We start from the raw sequence: 20,979 nt of genomic DNA, 5'->3' as shown, positions 1-20,979 counted from the left end.
GATCCATATCGGCCCTTTGCTCTGCTTTCACCCCCAAGTTGCCATCAGGGGCTTGAGCCTGCAACATGGCTGTCAGTCCCCATTGTCAACTTGTGTGAAGAGTAACAGGTAGTTTCTTCTGTAAAAAGAACACCATTGCTGTGGTTTGAACAGAAAAAATAACTTACCCTAGGCTATAACTAACATTTAAACAGTTTAACAATAAAAATAACAAATAGAAATGTCTTATCTCTTCTTTAAATCATCATAAAACAACCAAAGGCCAATATATATATATTCTTTAAATTCTGTGAAGAAGAATAGATCATAGTGAAGGACTAGACCAGGGGTAGTCAAACTGCGGCCCTCCAGATGTCCATGGACTACAAGCGAATGCTGGCAGGGGCTCCTGGGAATTGTAGTCCATGGACATCTGGAGGGCCGCAGTTTGACTACCCATGGTCTAGTCCATCAGCAAATATTAAGTTGGAAAAACAACCACTGATGAAAATGCCACTTTGAAATCAGTTTAAATCTGGAGGCCGTTTTGGTTGTTTTATGACGATTAAAAGAAGAGATAAGATTTCTATTTGTATTTATTGTTAAATTGTATAAATGTTAATCATAGCCTAAGGTAGGTTCTTTTTTTTCTTATCATATTCATTTCGAATCGTCCTTTTTTCATGGTTTGAACGCCGACATAATTTTGTCCCCCTTACAGCGAATGGCAGAGTGTCAAACTGCGCAAACGCTGGTCTTCCGCGGGGAAAGAACGACATGGATTTCGCCCGTCGATCTTAAGGAACTTCTGGAGCTGAAAGCCAAGTATCCCCTGGCTCCTCTCATAGTAGGGAACACTTGTGTGGGTATGGTTTCATTTCCTACATTCTTGATAGTTTCTCTTGTTGACAGCCATTGAAACTCTGTCGTCGATGCAGCCAAAACCATTTCTAGATGGCCTGACCAGGTTTTTGTACATACCAGGTCATCTCCCTGTCTCTGAGCTACTGTTTCTATGAAGTCTTCCGCCATAACCTGTACTGACTAGGAAGACACGTCCTTCAACAGCATTTTTGCGGATACATAACGCCCTATAACTGTAGCAGCTCTAATAGCTCAGAACAGCCTAGTCTAAGCAGGGACAGTACTTGCATGGGAGACTAAGACAGGGGCTGCTGTTCAGAGGAAGGTAATGGCAAACCAACTCTTGCCTTGAAAATGCCCACGAGGTCAAACTTGGGGTAACTATGAGTCGGTTGCTTCTCTGCAGCACACTTTACCTCATAACTTGAGGCATGTTGTCTCTGTTCATTCATTTGTGCTAATCAGCTCTTTAAGAACTATGCAGATCGCCTTTCTAGTCGAGAGTACATCTGGCTTTGTATTTGTTCTCTAAGCCTTTAAAGCCATCGTTAATCTGATGTGTTTCTTTATCTTTATCATGGCAGTGGTCTATTTAATCTGATGGTAACTTTTCCAAAAGTTGTATCTAATGTTCTTTATTCTTGGGTTCCTTTGGATGGTCTTTAGATTTTGAATTCTTCACATCCCTTTTGAGTAGGACAGTATCTGAACGCTCAGTCCAAAGTGGCACATTTGTAAAACAAGCAAACATTTCCATGCGTATGTTACAAATTGGTCCCTGTTTTCTATCAACCTTGCTATCTTCTTCTTCTTTTTAGGACCGGAGATGAAATTTAAAGGTGTATTCCATCCAGTTATCATTTCACCCACGAGAATATTGGATCTGCACGTGGTGAAACACACGGAGGAAGGTCAGTCCCTCCAATTTGTCCCTTGGAGACTACCAATGTTATGTTGATGACATGCAAGATTTTAAGAGGGGGAGTTATTATGAAAATTTTACCCACACTCTCCTCAGTGTACCTTTTTGTCTTGGGTATGAGCTCTGAAATATGAGCACTGTGAATGTAAATGTGATTACTTTTGAATTGGAAAAACACTGGAGATCTGGACTTCATGTATCTGGTGATACATGAAATTGTCTTCTGATGTTCATGGCTTTGGATTGATTTGGACGCACATTCGCAATGTTTCAAATTTTATTTTTCTATTGGGCGGCTGTTTTTGTGCATCTGATTTAATGCTGAAAAGTTCCAAGACTGACAAAAATGGCATTGAATTTCCATTTGATGAAATGTCACTGCACAGGTCATCCTTCTTTGGCATCTTTCCCCCCATAGTTCTGTATTAACTGTATTGATTGTGTTGGTTTTAATGGTTTTTATATATTTTAATGTAAACTGCCAAGAGCCGGCTGGGCCAAGAGAGACGATATAGAAATTTAATAATAAATACAAAAAAAATAAACCTGATTTAAAATAATCTGAAACTGACACCTTAATGCTGTATATATTCCATACCTTAAAATAACTAAACATAAGAAAATGAATCGTAGCATCACAGAGTTGGAAGGGACCTCCAGGCTTATCTAGTCCAATCCCCTGCACAATGCAGAAACTCACAACTACCTACCCACCCACAGGGACCCCAATTTCATTCCCAAGTGATCCCTCCACCAAAAATCTCCAGAATCCAGCTTGGCCTGGAGGAAATTCACCTACCATCCAACAGTGGCAATCAGCAATTCCCTGGGTATGCAAGAAAGGGCCACAAGAGACAAACACTGGCACATTCCTTCCTGCCCACCCACTTACAATTTGCCTAAATTCACAGAATCAGCATTTCTGTGAGGTGGCTCTCTAGCCTCTGGTTAAAAACTTCCAAGGAAGAAGAACCCGCCACCTCCTGAAGAAGCCTGTTCCACGGAGGAACCACTCTAGCTGTCAGGGACTTCTTCCGGATGTTTAGCTGAAAATTGTTTTGAATTAATTTCAGTCCACTGGTTCTGGTCAGACCCTCTGGGGCAACAGAAAACAACTTAAAATAGGATAATTAACACACCTTAAAAGTTAAAATGAGCTATAATCAACCCAGCTTTCACCTGAAATTTTTCAACCTCAGTAGTAATTTCAGGGTTGTAGCCGTTCAGTAGAGAGTGGCATAACTTCTCTTTGTACACCAAGCTTGGGTCACCGAAATGTTTCCTTGAATTTCCATCCTGTGATAGGGTTAAAAAAAGCCTTCTGGGAACTTCATGAAAGAGGCATTCAAGAATGTCTTCCTTATAGTGGCTTGTTACTGATTTTGCTGTGTGAAGGAGTCTAGTGCAGATGAATTGGCCTAAAAAGTGTGCCAGTAAGTTGATTCTTAGTTATTCACTTTTGTTCTTTTCAGGGCTACTCCTTGGAGCCGCCTGTAGTCTGACCTTGGTGAAAGACATTCTGACAAATGCCATTTTGCAACTTCCAGCAGAGAAGACTAAGCTCTTCTGTGCCCTTCTGCAACAGATAAAAACTCTGGCCGGGCAGCAGATCCGCAATGTAGCTGTATGTTTCTTTGGTCCAGATAACAAGTTAACAACTTGAGTGTTTTGTAAAAAGTGCAAATAGCCTGTGTTTAGGATTCCATGCACTTGACACAGAGGTTTTAGGAACCTGGCAGAAAAATTATTATCGATAGAATAAGCATCTTTGCTCAATTGGTTTTCTTTTTCAGTGTGTATTTTCCTGACTATTAATAGCAATACACTATATTTCGTACCTTCTTTCAGTAATCCACAAGTAGTTGTGGGCAACAAGGAGGAACATGTTTACGACATCTTATTTAAGCAATTATACTCAATTTTTATCCACAAATTCTCATGGCTTTAAAGGTAAAGGTAAAGGTATCCCCTGTGCAAGCACTGAGTCATGTCTGACCCTTGGGGTGACGCCCTCCAGCGTTTTCATGGCAGACTCAATACGGGGTGGTTTGCCAGTGCCTTCCCCAGTCATTACCGTTTACCCCCCAGCAAGCTGGGTACTCATTTTACCGACCTCGGAAGGATGGAAGGCTGAGTCAACCTTGAGCCGGCTGCTGGGATTGAACTCCCAACCTCATGGGCAGACAGCTTCAGACAGCATATCGCTGCCTTACCACTCTGCGCCACAAGAGGCTCTTCTCATGGCTTTACATTAGCCATTAGCCAGGAAGGAACCAAAGGCAGCATGAATTTATTTGGTTTCATGTCTATATCCAGAATTAGCTTCCAATCATTTAATTCATTGTATCCTCTGGAATATGATAATAACCATGGGGGAATTCTTGGGCCATATTTTTTGCAAATAAACATTGGTTCAGTTCACATACAATGGACGGTGTTTACTGTAATTATCATCTCTTCAGTGAATATAGATTTTGTGGGCATTTTTAAAGATACTTCAACTATATTATCCTTTTGTTCTTTTATGTCTGTCTTAGTCTTTTGGAGGAAATATCGTAAGTAGAAGTCCAACATCAGACATCAATCCTGTTCTAGCTGTTGGAAACTGCGTCCTCAATGTGGCATCACAAGGTGAGGTCAAGGACACAGTTATGGATCTACTGTGTACTGAATCAGTTCTTTGGTCCTTCAGTGTCAGTTTTGGCCAGTCTGACTGGCAGCCGCTCTCCAGGGTCTCAGGTAGAGATCTTTCACATCACCCATTACCTGGTCCTTTCAACTGGAGTTGCCCGGGATTGAACCAGAGACCTTCTGCATGCTGAACAGATGCTTTATCATTGAGCCATGGCCTCTCCAAGTAATTAATGTATTATTTATTATCAGTTGCCATTGCTTTTTACAAATTATGGAATATTTGGTAGAGTCTTAGAAGGCCATTTGCTGGTTAAATAAATGTTCAGACTGCAGATGACTTGACTAGTCCACCAAAAATGCTGAGAACAATTCTATATTGCCATTTAGTAGCATCAACCAAATATCACAAAACAGAGTTGTCCAGATGTCTTCCTTGGGGTAGGGACACAGTGCACAACAAAGGTTGTGTGTGGAGTTTAGGAGATTACAAGTTTCTCCAAGGAACAATGAGAAGTGCCCAAGTCTGTAGCTTGTAGAGTCTTAAAAACAGAATTCAGGCTGTGCTTCTGACTGAGCTGTCACAGCTCGAGGATTCTAATGCGTGGAAGAGACCCTCTCAGATGAAATCCCAACACAACTCCATGAAGTGTAAAGGAAAAGCGGGTTTGGGGGTTCAGGCGGGAACAGGGGTTCAAATAGGGGAGGCCTTTGATCGTTTAGGCGCAGACTCTCGAGACATCAAGTCTCCTTCCCCAGATGGGGGATAATCCACAGCTGGCTGTTTTGTTGCCTCTCTGTGAACCAAGGAAACTGATAGCTAACCCAGCTTATCTTCCAAGATGTGACAAGATCGGGGTGGCCAGGGCCTCCCATGTCAGAAAGTTGCTTAGATACCTGGTGACGAACAAGTGTCATTCACATGTCTCTTCCATGGAGGAAAAAAAGTTTGGCATGCTTAGGCATGATATATTTAACTTTGCCTCACAATGTTTAAGCACACTGATTATTTTATATTTTATATATGTATTTATTTTATTTATTATATTTATATACCGATCTCCCAGCACTGTGCTCTCCTCTTTGAAGAGTGACTTCGAATAGGGTTCTGGCGCTCTTCCTTCCTGACTGTAGGAAAGAAGGGGAGAGTTACTAGTCTTGTCACATAAGTATGAAAGTATTGCATTGAATTTCTCTACTTCTCTTTTGAGATCTTTAAATGAAATAAAGGCCAGAAACCCCAGCCCAGGCAGCTCAAATGGCTTGGCAGATTCTTTCTGAATTTCTTGGACATGTATTTTTCATGATTTAGAGTAGAGGTCCCCAACCCTTTTGAGCTCGTGAGCACATTTGGAATTCTGACACAGCATGGTAGGCTCAGCAACAAAATGGCTGCCTCAAAATGGTCGCTGCAGGAGGCGGAGCCTGCCACAACATGGCTGCCACAGCTGAATTTCAGCCACACAGGACAGGCCCTTGGGCTGCTGCCAAAGCAACATTTTAAAACATGCACACAGCTAGTTAAATTTCCGAAAGTCTATCAGAAGCCTTGCTGGATAAAAGCCCTACCTGGCCCTGCCCGCTTCCTAAGAACACTTAGTGGGTGCCAGAAAAAGCGTCAACGGGTATTCACGGGCACCACCTTGGGGATTACCAGTTTAGACTCTCTATTTCCTCCACTAGAAAGAATGCGACAGATTCCTGCAGCTGATCTTTTTGCTGATGGGCTTGGAAACGATACCCTGGAACCAGACGAGATCCTAGTATCTGTTCACATTCCGCATTCCAGTAAAGTAAGTGTCTCCCTTCCCCCCTTTCTAGGAAAGATAAACATTTCAGAAAGTACGTTTTGCTGGTCTGAAAAGAGAGAGATCTCGGCATGCCCCCCCTCTTGTTCCCCCACGGCCTTTATTTTCCTGCCAGCGCCAAAGATATATTTTGAAAAGCAGCCACCACTGTGCAAGGAGGCACATTTGAATCTTTGAGATCTGGGGTCCTCAGCCTTCGGAATTTTGACATTGCATGCCACAGGTTACCTTTGGTCACATGGTGAAGATCCTGCTGCTGTGGTCTCAACTGCTGCCAAAGCAACATTTTTGAAAATCTGCGCATCCCTTGAAACCCCCAGTGACCATTCAGAAGCCTTGCTGGCTAAAAGCCCTCCCTGATCCCACCGGCTTTCTAAAAACGCTTAGTGGGCTCCAGGGGAAATGTCGGTGGGCACCATGCGGCCCACGGGCACCAGGATGGAGACCCCTGTTTTTGATGTTCGTCTTGCTGCTTTATCAATGAATGAAGGTGTGAGACCCTAGGAGGGGGCTCAGGAGCAGGGCTCTTAAGGAAGTGATGGCCCGGGTCGACCTCAACCAGATGCCTGGTGTATACTCTATACTTTATTTGTATAAATGAAATGCAGAGGTCCATGGGTCCACAAATAGGTAAGGTCCACAGATGCATATGGTGCTTCTTGTGGGTTGTGGCTGTGATTCGTGATGGAAAATGCCATCAAGTTGCAGCTGACTTCTGGGGACCCACCAGAGTTTTCTAGGCGAGAGACCTCCAGAGGTGCTTTGGCGTTGCCTGCCTCACAACCCTAGCCTTTCTCAGTGGTCTCCCATCCAAGTGCTAAGCAGGGCTGACCTTGCTTAGCGCCCAGAATCTGTTGAGATCAGAAAAGGCCTGGCCAGGAAGAGCCAATTAACAAGCCTGGCTGCTGTTTTACATCCAAAATCATTCAGACTGATTGCAGTGACTCCTGCTGTCTCAGGTGTCTTACGTAATCGCTTATGTGGTCTACAAAGAAAAATGCCCTGGTTTGCTTACATTGGCAGCTGTGTAAAATCACCGGGAAAAGAACTGGTAGCAAACTGGGGAAGATTCAGTAGCCCCAGCATTGGAAAACTTTCTTTATGGGATGGTGTTTGTCGTAAGCCGCCCTGAGGCTGCTTTCAGGGAGGGGCGATCAATAAATTGAAGTATAAATAAAATAAGCATGAACAAAAATGAGAAAGCAGACAACCATACCAAAACAAAAAACAAAAAAGACAGAGAGTTCTGGGAAAGATATACTTTTTACAGTGTTGAGATTTGGTTTTGTTATCTTTGAGGTTCACTTGGTGGCAATCTTACTACTGTGAGAATTAAAATCAATTGTGGGGCGGCTTATCTCTCAAAAAGGCCACCCTGGGGCTGTCAGCGTTTGGTCAGGTCATGAGAAGACCAGACTCACTCGGAGAGACAGCTAGACCACCGTAGAGAGCCAAAGATCTCCAGTGGAGGGACTTTCGAGACTCAGCGCCCCCTTCCTCAGACCCTGGGGAAGACAAGAGGACTGGGGCCAATGGAAGGCAACGGGAAAAGATGGAAGAGGTGGATTGTCTCTGCAAAGGAAGCCTCAGGCCTTAGTTTGCAAGACCTGAGCAGTGCTCTTCACAGCAGGATGTTCTGGAGGTCATTAATTCATTGGACCTCCCTAAATCAGAAACCACAGGATGGGGCATAGTGCAGACACCTCTCAAAATGAGTAAGAATACCTGGAAGAGCTTCAAACTGTTAACGCCTTGTAATCATGTCTTTTAATTCTCACCCCGCCCCCCCTTTCAGGGAGAGTTTGTATCAGCCTTCCGACAAGCCCAGCGACGGGAAAATGCTTTACCGATCGTTAATGCGGGGATGAGAGTTGTTTTTGAAGATGGCTGCGACACCGTTAAAGACATCGGCATGTTGTACGGAGGCCTGGGCTCCACTACGCTTGCAGCAAAGCAAACCTGCCGGGCTCTCATTGGGAGGTATTGTTAGATGCTTTGTAGGTTATCTTTTGCTTAAGGGCGTATCCAGATTACAGCTTCCTGTACCTAACGATAGTCATTCCTGATCATCCGCATAGAGCCATCCCGATAAGCCTTAAATATTCAGATTCATTAAGGCAACTAATTTTCACAGTTTAGGGCACATTCTAAGGCCTTTTCGGCCTTGGCTCCTGCCTGGAGGAACAAGCTCTCGGAAGAGCTAATGGCCCTGACGGAGCTGTCAAGTTCTGCAGGGCCTGCAAGATGGAGCTCTTCCGCCAGGCATTTGGCTGAGGCCGGGGGGTGGTGGTGGTGGTGGTGGTGGTTGACCAGAGTTTGACCAGGGGTCCCACCCTAGCTGAGCATCCCTTGTAATATAATAACAACTAGTGCCGATTTGTCTGGCTGGACTCAGTAGATTGTGTTGGGATGGTGTGTTTCCGCCATCTTGTGGGTCGCTGTATGTACTGTTACTGTTTTAATGGGGGTTTATGGGGTAATCATTATGGTTTTAATTGTTAGCCACCTCGAGGCGACAAAAGTCGTGACAGGCAGGCTATAAATCCCAGAATGAATAAATAAATAAATAAATAAATAAATAAATAAATAAATAAATAAATAAATAAATAAATAAATAAATAAATAAAACAGTTATTGGACCATCATTGCATTTATAACTGGATTTATAGGATTGCCCCTCGTTGTGCTGCTCTCGGTACCAGTTGTGCTCTCCAACGTAGTTGGATGATTTTAGATAAGTGAATACCTGCAGTTTAAACCTGCAGGGAGATATCGCGGACGTAAAGCGATGTCATATTGAATCAACCACTAGAGGAAGCGAAATATGTGAAGAACATTAAAAAAACCAAACCAAACTGAACCAACTGGCGAGGAAAATGAGACCGTGAAAAAGCCATAGGTTTCCATTCTGCGCTCTGATTGTGGCAGAGAGTGTTGTGTAAGGACTGGCTGTGTGAGAAGAAAAACAAAATGGCAGGAGAAAAGGTTTTGCGCCGGAATGACAGGAGCTTAAGTACAAAACAAAGCAACAAAAGGATTGTGTTTGGTTATGAGTATGTGATCCTTTCAATATGCAAGGGCTTTGAGTGCCAACACAAGTGTGAGAAATACGTGTTATTACAAGGTAAATGCTTAACAGGTAGCAATTATATGGTCAGATTACTGTTTACAGAAGAAGGTTTTGCAAACACTTCAGACCTTACAGTGTTGTTCTGAGTTCTTTGAGGCTTAAGCAGTGAAGGGGAATCGCTGCATTACTTTTCCCATTCCGGGGATCTGAGATGTCTCCAACCCAGATTTGGACAGTTCAGGACCAAAGGCTAAATCGGAAATAGTTGTTATTGTTCTAATTTATAATCTGCTGTTCTCAGGCAGATATATTTTTTAAAAACCGACTGCGAGTATGAACAGACCAGTGATTCCTGGCCCTTGTGAAGTACCAGGGCCAGGGCCTTTTCCGTCCTGGCCCCTGCCTGTTGGAATGAGCTCCTGAATGAGCTGAGGGCCCTGACGGAGCTCTTCCACCTGGAATTTGGTCAGGGTGAGGGCTTGGAAGATCATTGGGTCCCTCCTCTACACACTCACTTTTTTCAGATGATCTCCATCTTTGTCCTTACATCTTCCTCTTCATTCAACATGGAGTCTGGGAGCTGCCAAAGAAACAGCTATCATGTCAGTCAGCCGCTGTAAACTTCAATTTTATTGTTATTATACTAGAAAATAAGCCCACTGTAGAAGAAATACAGCGGGCCCTAGCGGAGGGGGAGGAAGACTGTGGGAAAGGAAGGAAGAAGAGGAAAGGAGGAATGGGAGGGAGAAAAAAGGGCAAGGGGTGGTTGAAGGGATGGGTAGAAGGGAGAAAGAAAGGAAGTAAAGGAGAGAGACAAGAAGCAAGTGAGAGGGAAAGACAGAGAGACAGGAAGGAGATGGAGAAATAGAGGAAGTCAGGAAGTAAGAAGGAAGAAAGGCAGGCAGGCAGGCAGAGAGGTAGGTGAAAGGTAGGTGTCTTGCAGTCATTGGATGTCCTTTTGCCTCTCTGTTATTTGTGCTTTAAAGTTCTTCTTGTTGTTGGCAGACCCTGGAATGAGCAGTTGTTGGACGAAGCCTGTAGAAGTGTCCTCACGGAAATTTGCCTCCCAAGCTCAGCTCCTGGTGGCCAAGTGAAGTACAGAAGGACTCTCCTTGTCAGCTTCATGTTCAAATTCTACCTGGAGGTGTTGCAGTCGCTGAAAATATTGGTAACTGCCTTCTCTGTAGCCTTATGTTTTACCTTAGGAAGCTATGTGACCTGCTAGAGTAGTGATTCTCAACCTCGGGACCCCTTTGGGGGTCAGGGCAGGGCCCTTCTCTCCAAGGGGGTCCCAAACTGGCCGACATCACTCCTCTTCCATTTCATCCACACAACAGCCTTGCAGGGTAGATTGAGTGTTCATCTGTCTTGAGTAGTGGAAAAGAGCAAGATTGACATGGTGGGACAAGAGGCAGAACTAAACTGAGAAACCCCGGGAAAAAACCAATGTATATACAATCATGAACAATGGATCTTCACACCATTGGTCACTTTTGGTTTAATTTCTGTGAAAGAACATTTGCATAATTTTAGGGTTGGGGGTCACCACAACATGAGGAACTGTATTAACGGGTCATGGCATTAGGAAGGTTGAGAACCACTGTGCTAGAGCACCATGGGTGACATTGGTTGACATAGCCCCCTTGCCAGCCCAGGGGCAGGAATACAGCATGGGATGGATTTGGGTTTTCCACCAGGTTGTTTTTCTAATGTTGCGTTTTGTAATTTATAATGGGGGTTTTAATGGGACTTATTGCTGTGGGGTTTTTATGCTGTAACCCGCTGTGAGCCAGGTAGCCAAGAGTGGTGGGTAAGAAATTTCTCAGTGGAACAGGCTTCCTCGGGAGGTGGTGGGTTCTCCATCTTTGGAAATTTTTAAACAGAGGCTGGATAGCCATCTGACAGAGATGATGATTCTGTGAAGGCTCAAGGAGGTGGCAGGTTACAGTGGATGAGCGATAGGGTTGTGAGTGTCCTGCATAGTGCAGGGGGTTGGACTGGATGACCCATGAGGTCCCTTCCAACTTTATGATTCTATGATATTAAATAATAATAATAAATGAATGAATGAATGAATAATACCATATGTATAAGATCCCTATCCTGACTTGGATAGCCCAGGCAAGGCTGATCTTGGAAGGTAACCTGGGCCGGCCCTGGTCAGTATTTGGATGGAAGACCTCCAAGCGATACCAGGATCATGACGCAGAAGCAGGCAATGGCAAACCATCTCTGTACATCTCTTTCCTTGGAAACCTTATGTGGCTTAAGGTAAAGGCAAAGGTATCCCCTGTGCAAGCACCGGGTCATGTCTGACCCTTGAGGTGACGCCCTCTGGCGTTTTCATGGCAGACTCAATACGGGGTGGTTTGCCAGTGCCTTCCCCAGTCATTACCGTTTACCCCCCAGCAAGCAAGCTGGGTACTCATTTTACCGACCTCGGAAGGATGGAAGGCTGAGTCAACCTTGAGCCGGCTGCTGGGATTGAACTCCCAGTCTCATGGGCAAAGCTTTCAGACGGCTGCCTTACCACTCTGCGCCACAAGAGGCTCTTCTTATGTGGCTTACCTTACTTTAATGGTGACATGCAGTTCCAGCCCCTGGGCCTTATGTTTGACTCCCTACTAGAGGAAGGGTCTAGGTTTTGTCTATACCTCTAGCAGTTTGGAGTACTTGCAAATTGATTTTAAACCTCCAGGAATTGTAGAATTCAGGACCGTGACAGAGCTAAAACAGTTCCGCAGGGCCTGCAAAAGGGAGCTCTTTCACCAGGCATTTGGGTGAGGCTGAGCGGAACCAGCAACATCTGCAGGGCCCCTGTTCCCTCCCTCCCAGAAATCCATCAATGCGTTCTGCTCCCGGACCTGTTTGTACTGTTATACTGTTTGTAATGTCGTACTGTTACCACTGTTATAATTATCAGTTAGTAATATGAATGTTATAGTTATCTATAACTATAGAGGACAGGAAGGCCTGGAGGATCATTGTCCATGGGGTCGCAATGGGTTGGACACAACTTTGCAACTAACAACAACAACAAGTTATCTATATGTATGGATTGTTTCTTGTCTAGTTTTTAATTTCTGTGCAAACCGCCCTGAGCCTTTGGGGAGGCAGTATATAAATATAAATAAATAAAGATCTCTCTCTCTCTCTCTCTCTCTCTCTCTCTCTCTCAGTTTGTGCCTGTGTTTGAGGTTAACATTCAGTTCTGTTTTAATTAAACTAAAATGCTTCCTTTTCAAAAATGTGACTAAAATTCTCTTATTTCAGTATCCTGGTCGGTACCCTGACATTCCAGAGAATTATTTGAGTGCCCTTGAACATCTCCACTCCAAAATACCTCAGAGTATACAAATGTACCAGGTCAGTGGCATTACTTTGCCTTTGAAAGGGGCGGCAGGCAGGAGGGCTTGAGAGGGTGGCCGTGGCTCCCTTTGGCTCGCAAAGCAGGCTAAAGGGAGTGGAAAGCCCCCTCCCTTCACCAGCGGCAGCGACAGGACTTTGCGGCCCTCAGGGAGGCTTCAAACTCCCCCCCCCCCCCAGCTCCTTCCCAGCAGGAGCGTACCTGTAGGCCGCAAAGCCCTGTCGCTGCCTCTTTCCTCGTGGGCGACAATGGAGGCCGCAGCCACAAGGCTTCTGGCAGGCAAGGAGGGAGGGCGGAAGCTGGAGGGGGAGGGCCAATCAGGGTGGACCTGGACGGACGGCCCCGGACAGTCTCCTCCCAGGAGGCTGTTTCCCAAATATATAAGGGAGCGAAATAGTGTTAAGGATTCGTAGTACAAAAGGGTGGAGGCTTACAAAGGTGAAATATGGGGCTGAAACTAGGGGCCATTTTGACTTTTGTCTTTGTTTTTGTCTTTTGTGATTGGTGACGGTTGTGAAGGATGTGCCACCGGGGCAACTTGCCGAAGACCCGGTCGGCCACCCGATCATGCACCAGGCCGGTCTTAAACATGCCACAGGGGAGGCCATTTATTGTGATGACATCCGCACCGTGGATGAAGAGCTCTTCCTGGCTCTAGTGACCAGTTCCAAAGCCCATGCCAAGATTGTGTATGTGCCGCTATATGTTGTCGGGGCTCGGTGGGTGGGTGGCGTCGGAAGGTGAACTCTTAGGTGGTTTAGAAAAGCTTCCTTGGGGCAAGGAACCACCAGACAGTTGGAGGTAGTGCAGAGCTCTTCGGGGGGTGTAGGCAGAGAGGCGGTCCTTCAGATACAGTGGGCCCAGACTGTATATGGCCTTAAAAGGTGATTACCAGAACCTTAAGTCTGATCCAGAATTTGACTGGTAACCAGCGCAATTGTTGAAGAATGGGCCAAATGTGGGACCTCCACGGTGTTGTTGTGAGGATCCTGGCTGCTGCCTTATGAACCAGCTGTAATTTCTGGATCAAGGCTAAGGGCAGGCCTGCGTAGAGCAAGTTGCAGAAGTCCAGTCTAAAGGTGACCATCACATAGGTCACTGTGGCTAGGTGTTTCAAGGCCAAGTAGGGCGCCAGTAGTTTGGCTTGGCGAAGGTGGTAGAAGGCCTGCCATGCTACTCTCATGACCTGAGCCTCCATCAAGAGGGAGGCATTGAGGATCAAGCTCAGGTTCCTGGTGGAGTGAGCCACTGATAGCTGCACTCTATCCAGGTTGGACAGGCACATTTCCTCGCTTGGATCCTTCCTGCCCAGCCATAGGAAGGGTTGAGCGTCAGACGACTTTCATGGACTAGTGGCCTGATTCAATACAAGGCACTGCCAAGATTTCATGCAAGTTTTCTCTGTGGGCTTCATTGTACCTTATCGTAGTTAATGACTTTGTGCCTTTTGATTTCTCCTCTCAGATCAATAGATGCTTCAGAAGCCCTCAAGATGCCTGGTGTGGTTGATGTCATCTCCGTTCAGGATGTTCCAGCTACTAATGAGTTCTATAACTATGAAGTCCCGGATATTATATTTGCCAGAGAAAAGGTATGCTGTGAATGAGCAGATCCAATGTGGTGTAGAAGAAGAAGAAGCTGGCGTTTATATCCCACCTCGCACGACCTGAAGAAGTCTCAAAGCGGTTTACAATCCCCCTTCCTTCCTCTCCCCACAACAGACACTCTGTGAGGTAGGTGGGGCTGAAAGAGCTCTGAAAGAACTGCTGTTTGAGAGCTCTATCAAGACTGTGACTAGTCCAAGGTAAACCAGCTGGCTTCAAGTAGAGGAGTGAGAAATCAAACTTGGCTCTCCATATTAGAGGCCACTGCTCTCAACCACAACATCACCCTGGCTCTCTGTAGTGTAGTTAGCATGTCAGACTGCGATCTAGGAGATCCATGTTGGAAACCCATCTCTGCCATGGAAGTTCACCGGGTGAAGATGAGCAAGTCAGACATACTCAGCCTAACCTACCTCATAGGGTTGTTATGAGAATAAAATGGAGAAGTGGAGAACGATATAAACTGTTGAGGGTCCCTGTTAGAAAGAAAGTCAGGTTATGTCAATAGCTACAATTGTAAATCACTGGAAATTTCCCTTTACAGTTAAGTTACCTTTTATATGTTAGTCTAAAGAGGCATTTACCTCACTCTACATTGTGTATGGATGATTGGGAGGGTGTTAGTTAAAAGTTTATCATTAAAAAAACTTTGTTGGAGATCATCATCCTTTTCTATCCCTTCCTACAGACCTTTTCACCAGCTTATGGGCTTTTCTGCATTCTTACTTTTGTGGCTTGCAGGAAATTAGCCAGAGATACAGTGGTGTAGTATCGAAGTGACCACTAGAGGGAGCAAAACACCAGGAAAAAAATTTCTACAGGCACAGAAGTGATAAAAATTGGAGTGTGTTAAGGCCCATGGGATGGTTTTTGAATTTGGCTTGACCAGAGGCCTTCATATTTTCCAACACTGTCAAAACCAGACTAAACAGGCAATAGCCTTAGTGCAGGTTTTTCTAGACTGGGCAGGTGAATCTGCATGTTTGAGCAAGCTCCTTTCTGCCCATAATTGAAACCCACAGTTGCGAGTCCTGTCCTCTGCAGCCAAAAGGGACAGCTCCCTTGCCCTCCTCTCAGGGACAGCCTTTCAGATCCTTCAAGAGAGCCATCCTGTCCCCTCTCAGCCTCCTCTTCTACAGGCTGAACATCCCCAAGTTCTTCAGTCATTCCTTATGCTAGTATTCCATGCATAGAAAGTTACTGTTGAATATTTTAAATATTCAACAGGGCATGGGCTCATGGTAACTGTAGTCCATGCACATCTGGAGAACCATAATGTGGCCCGCTCCATTAATCCACTCAAAGATTACTGGTGGTGTAAGACCCCTCCCACCTTCTGACCTGGATATAAGGATTGGTGGACCTTTGTTCTCATTTGCATCAGATGAAGTGGGCCTTGCCATTTGTACCCTGGAAAATGTTGGTGGTCTTTAAAGTACTCCTGGAGTCACATCTTGTCCTACTTGTCCTACAGGAACCTGGCTTGGATGGCCCAGTAGTCTCATCTTGTCAGATCCTGGAAGCTATGCAAGGTTAGCTCCAGTTAGTTCTTGGATGGGAAGGGCACCAAGGAATTCCAGGGTCGCTGTGCAGAGGCGGGCCATGGCAAACGACCTCTGTTTGTTGCCCTGGAAACCCTACAGGGTCACCCTAAGTCAGTGGTGATTGGATGGCCCTTTCACTACTCAAATCCTGACTAACCTGGCTACCCACTTAAAACTACTCTGAAAATGTATTTCAGTTGCTACCTTGTGGTTAGATTCAGGTGAGTTGCCATGTTGGTTTGAAGCAGCAGAAAAAGTTTGAGTCCAGGGGCACCTTTAAGACCAGCAAAGTTTAATTCTGGGAATAAGTCTTTGTGTGCAGGCACACTTCCTCAAATGCACATAAAAGCTAAAACCCAGAATGAAACTTGGTTGGTCTTAAGGGTGCCCCCTGGATTCAGACTTTGTTCTAACTAGCAGACGATCCATCTTCTACAAGTGTGTGTTGGTGCAGATTTAAAGAAGAATGAATTTAAGGAAGAATGAAACTGTTTTCTGTGTTGTACAGGTGACCTGTGTAGGTCAGATCATCTGTGCCGTGGTTGCAGAGACAGAGGTTCATGCTAAGCGAGCAGCTGCCAAGGTGAACATTCGGTATGAACCAGAGGAACCCATCATCCTGACCATAGAGGTGAAAACCAGATTGTCCCTTCTTGCTGTTGTTTGTCTGTGTGGCGCCATTATGTCATTCTGCACTTGCTGGATAACGCGCTTTCGAAGCACTTTAGAAGTAGATTTTCCTGTTTTGCACAGCAGAATCCAGCTGCAAAAGCACATTGAAAGTGGATTATCCGGCATGTGCAGAAGGGACCCTAGTTAGGGATCTCTGGAGAGCATTTTTTGCTATAAGAATGTATTATTTTGTATCTTCAGCTCTGCGGCTAGAAAAGGCCTGATGTTATCTTCCCATACCTCTGCCACGTTAACAATAAAATGTCATCACAACAACAATAAAATCCAAAGCAGGAAATAAGAAAACAAATAGTATCAGTAGAAAAATAATAAAGTGCCAGGATAGACATTGTACTTCCCCAAAGACATAGCAACAAAATGTTGCTACTAATGCTATAATTGCCATCATATAATAATAATTCATAATTATCTTGACAATAAAGGTAAAGGTATCCCCTGTGCAAGCACCGAGTCATGTCTGACCCTTAGACTGACGCCCTCTAGCGTTTTCATGGCAGACTCAATACGGGGTGGTTTGCCAGTGCCTTCCCCAGTCATTACCATTTATCCCCCAGCAAGCTGGGTACTCATTTTTCCGAACTCGGAAGAATGGAAGGCTGAGTCAACCTTGAGCCGGCTGCTGGGATCGAACTCCCAGCCTCATGGACAGACAGCTTCAGACAGCATTTCTGCTGCTTACCACTCTGCGCCACAAGTATCTTGACAATACTATGCTGCAAATGGAAACTATGAACTTACTGTGAAGTTCTGCTTACAACCTGAATCATCCATCTTCTGTCTAGTCCTGCAGAGGGACTGTGCATGAGGAGGCCTGCCATCAGAGAGGTATTAAAAGCCTCCAGGGGGTGCTGCACACCAGAGCCCAAAACCTCTCCGATGGTAGGCCGGCTCATGCAGAGTCCCTCTGCAGGACTGGACAGAAGATGGGTGAATTATAGAAGTCCCCACAGAAGATAATTGATGAACAGTAGTTACAGGTAAGTGCGGTTTTGTTTTCTTCTGTCCAGAGTAAATGAATAGACTCAGCAAGGGTGGCCAACCTGTGGCTCTCCAGGTATCCATGGACTACAATTCTTTTGAAAAACTTGCCTCTTGGTTCACCATAGAGGGGCAGTCCATTACGTGAATCTAAAACAAGCTGCGTTTGTCTTTTGCTCCTGAAGGAGGCGATAGAGCACAACTCATTCTTCAAACCATCAAGAAAACTGGAACACGGGGATGTGGATGAAACGTTTAAAACTGTTGACCACATACTGGAAGGTAATCTACAGCCCGTCGGGTGGAAAACAGAGGTCTATACATCTGCCTTCACGCTACTGTTGGGGGCAATACAGATCAATAATTCACTTTCAAATTGAGAGGCATTTGATCTTTAAAATCATGTTTGTATGATTAGTCAACAGGAAAGGGTGGCTCTCCAGATATCCATGCACTACAGTTCCCATAAGCCCCTGTGAGGTATGTCCTCTGCTGACAGGGGCTCATGGGAATTGTAGTTCATGGACATCTGAAGAGCTACATTCTGGCCACCCCTGGTGTGGTAAACAGCCTTTTACAGTTCAGTTACAATCCCAAGACATGTGGATATTTAATTCAAGAGGTCCCCTGGGTGTGCTCTTTTGATTTCTGTATGCACAGCCACAGCCCGTACGATGCTCCTTCTTAATTCCCTTTTGTAGCTTTCATCAAGAGATGTAGCATCCTCCTCTGGACACGCTCCAGTTGTCTACCTCCTTCTGCTTTTATGGTGCCCAAAACTGAACACAGTATTCTAAGTGAGGTCTAAGTGGTTTTAGAACTACAGACTTCATTTCGTCTTTCATCTACCAGGCCAATCCTTAGTCTTGACTTCTCCAGACAGTCAGACACAATCTCTTTCGGCTAGATCAGAGACCCCCAGTGTGGTGCCTGCGGGTACTTTAGCATGCACACGCTGTCAGGGGCTCATGGGAATTGTAGTCCATGGCCATCTGAAGAGTCGCAGTTTGGCCACCCCTGCACTATGACCTTTCCCGGTGCCCTTCCAAGTGTGTTTAGGAAGTGAGTGAGGCCCAGTAGGGCTGTTACCCAGCAGGGCTCCTGACTGATCTAATTGACTGTGCAGATTAAAATAATGCTATTTCAGCAGCAGTTGCCACAAGTGTCTGTTTTATTCACTCTCCCATTCCACTCTCCCAGTGCATTTTTAAAAAATTACCCTTCTCTCCCCTGCACTTGGTCTTCCTCTGTGTTTCTGTGCATGGCTCTGCCTCCTATGATGGACATTTTGTGGGCTGTACTGTCTCATACAGCAGCCATTTTGTGGTTGCGGCCATCATCAGGGACCGGTACTGGTCCGTGGATCAGTCGGTATCGGGCCGCGGCTCCTCCTCATCCGCCTTCCCGGCTGCTGCCTTGGGGGCTGCCCTGCCACTCTGCCGCCAGCTCACCTTTGGTTCTCTCCGGCAGCCGCCATGGCTGGGGCTCCCCCTAGGCGTTGGCATTGTGCAGCTGCTGCTGGCAGCGCCCCCCAGTGGGTGGAGGGAAGTCAGAGGCGCCGGCGGGAAAGCAAGTGGAGCCGGGGCTCAGGTGGTGGTGATGTCCCTCGGCAAAAGACTACTCCCCCCCCCCCCAGGCCTCAGTAAAATTATCAAGCATTGACTGGTCCCCAGTGATAAAAAGGTTGGGGTCCACTGCTGTAGAAGAGCTCCCAAGATGTCCACACTGTCAAAAGGATTACAGACCCCTAAACTAGAACCCTCTTCACTTCCCAGCCTTCCCCAGCTGGATGTTTTCTACCATGTTTAACATGCTGGGGGAAGAAGCAGAGGAATTGTTACCAGCCCGTCCCAAGCTTCTCATCTGCCTTCCTCTCACCACCCCCCTCAAAAAACAAAAGGCTACCCTCCTCAGGCTGGGGGAATCTGAAGAAGTAGTGTTGGCTTCCATACCCTGCTTTTCACTGCACGAGGGAGTCTCAAAGCAGCTTACAATCACCTCCTCTTCCTCTCTCCACAGCAGACACCCTGTGAGGTGGGTGAGGCTGAGAGAGCCTTGATAGGACTGCTCTGTGAAAAAAGCATTATCAGGGCTGTGACTGGCCCAAAGTCATCCAGCTTGGCTGCATGTGGAAGAGTGGGGAATCAAACCCAGCTCGTCATATTGGAAGCTGCTGCTCTTAAACACTGCACCACGCTGGCTTTGACCACTGACCATGACACCACGCTGACTTTTTCTTCATTTTTTGGAATAGGTGAGATCCTTATTGGGGGACAGCAGCACTTTTACATGGAAACTCAGAGTATGCTTGTGGTTCCTAAAGGGGAAGACAAAGAAATGGACATCTATGCATCAACTCAGCACCCGGCATTTGTACAGGTCAGAGGGCATATTTTCAGCACATGTGCATACAAATGCAAAGAAAATGTATTTAAATACTCAATGTATTCAATCGCTCTGTTAAAGAAAATTAAGGGTTTTAAAAGCACTATGGAGTATTTGGGTGAAAAAGCTTTGTGGATTTTGTCTTTTTTCCTTTTTTTTTTTTTTAATCTAAGCTTTGCGTTACACCAAACGTATGACAGCCCTGTTTTAAAACAAAACCAGCCTTTTAAAAATGTGTTCCAGGATTTGGTGGCGTCATGTCTAGGTGTCCCCAGCAATCGGATTATGTGCCACACCAAGAGAATCGGAGGAGCCTTCGGTGGGAAGCTGCTGAAAACAAGTCTGCTGGCCTGCATTACAGCTGTGGCCGCCAACAAGTGAGTGTGCATGTTGACCATGGTTCCAGGAACAAGAAATGAGAAACTCAGGTCATGAATGACGGCAGCTGGTTGGGAGGGACCATGGCTCAGGGGTAGAGCATCTGCCTGGCATGCAGAAAGTCCCCGGGTTCAATTCCTAACTTCCCCATTGAAAATGACAAAGGTCAGGAGTGGCCAAACTGTGGCTCTCCAGAGATCTAGTCCATGGATCTCTGGAGAGCCACAGGTTGGCCACCCCTGCAGTAGGTGATAGGGAGGGCCTCTGACTAAGACCATGGAGAGCGACTGCCAATCTGAGTTGACAACACTGACCTGGATGGACCAGGGGGTTGATTCAGAGTAAGGCAGCTTCCTGTGTTCCAATGGCCATTCTCTTTGAGAACGGAGTAGTTGCAACCCAGCCAACAGATCATAAGAAAATGAAACCACTTCTGTCTTTTGATGCTGAAACAGGATTGTATGAAATAAATCTATAGGATTTAAATGGCAGGGGCGGGGGGAATAATCTGTACATCCTTGATATGTTGATGCTCTGAGCCTATAGTGTTTAAAGCCAATGGTCAGTCTCTTAAGATGGACCTTCTGAGTCATATGGAAGGGCAGTATAGAAATCAGATAGATAGATAGATAGATAGATAGATAGAGTGAGTGAGTGAGTGAGTGAGTGAGTGAGTGAGTGAGTGAGTGAGTGATCTACATTTACTCCTGGACATATAAAACAGGGTAAATGTGGTACGGCCCAGGACTGCCAGCC

At 45.7% G+C, this 20,979-nt stretch overlaps 1 protein-coding gene across 1 annotated transcript in view; it reads left to right on the top strand.

Moving 5' to 3' along the window:
• The window catches only part of LOC143829077 (aldehyde oxidase-like), a 69,618-nt gene that overhangs the window by 13,285 nt on the left and 35,354 nt on the right, over window positions 1–20,979 (top strand). The window contains exons 8-21 of the mRNA XM_077319378.1: window positions 701–845; window positions 1,662–1,754; window positions 3,238–3,389; window positions 4,303–4,396; window positions 6,080–6,189; window positions 8,000–8,184; window positions 10,280–10,442; window positions 12,548–12,640; window positions 13,161–13,330; window positions 14,106–14,232; window positions 16,298–16,420; window positions 17,646–17,742; window positions 19,715–19,839; window positions 20,089–20,222. Coding sequence (XP_077175493.1) covers window positions 701–845; window positions 1,662–1,754; window positions 3,238–3,389; window positions 4,303–4,396; window positions 6,080–6,189; window positions 8,000–8,184; window positions 10,280–10,442; window positions 12,548–12,640; window positions 13,161–13,330; window positions 14,106–14,232; window positions 16,298–16,420; window positions 17,646–17,742; window positions 19,715–19,839; window positions 20,089–20,222 — 1,811 coding nt within the window. The remainder of the gene's footprint in view (window positions 1–700; window positions 846–1,661; window positions 1,755–3,237; window positions 3,390–4,302; window positions 4,397–6,079; window positions 6,190–7,999; window positions 8,185–10,279; window positions 10,443–12,547; window positions 12,641–13,160; window positions 13,331–14,105; window positions 14,233–16,297; window positions 16,421–17,645; window positions 17,743–19,714; window positions 19,840–20,088; window positions 20,223–20,979) is intronic.

The sequence above is a fragment of the Paroedura picta genome, chromosome 2 (genome assembly GCF_049243985.1).
Source record: "Paroedura picta isolate Pp20150507F chromosome 2, Ppicta_v3.0, whole genome shotgun sequence".
Taxonomy (NCBI): domain Eukaryota; kingdom Metazoa; phylum Chordata; class Lepidosauria; order Squamata; family Gekkonidae; genus Paroedura; species Paroedura picta.
This window is presented reverse-complemented; position numbering and strand designations above follow the sequence as displayed.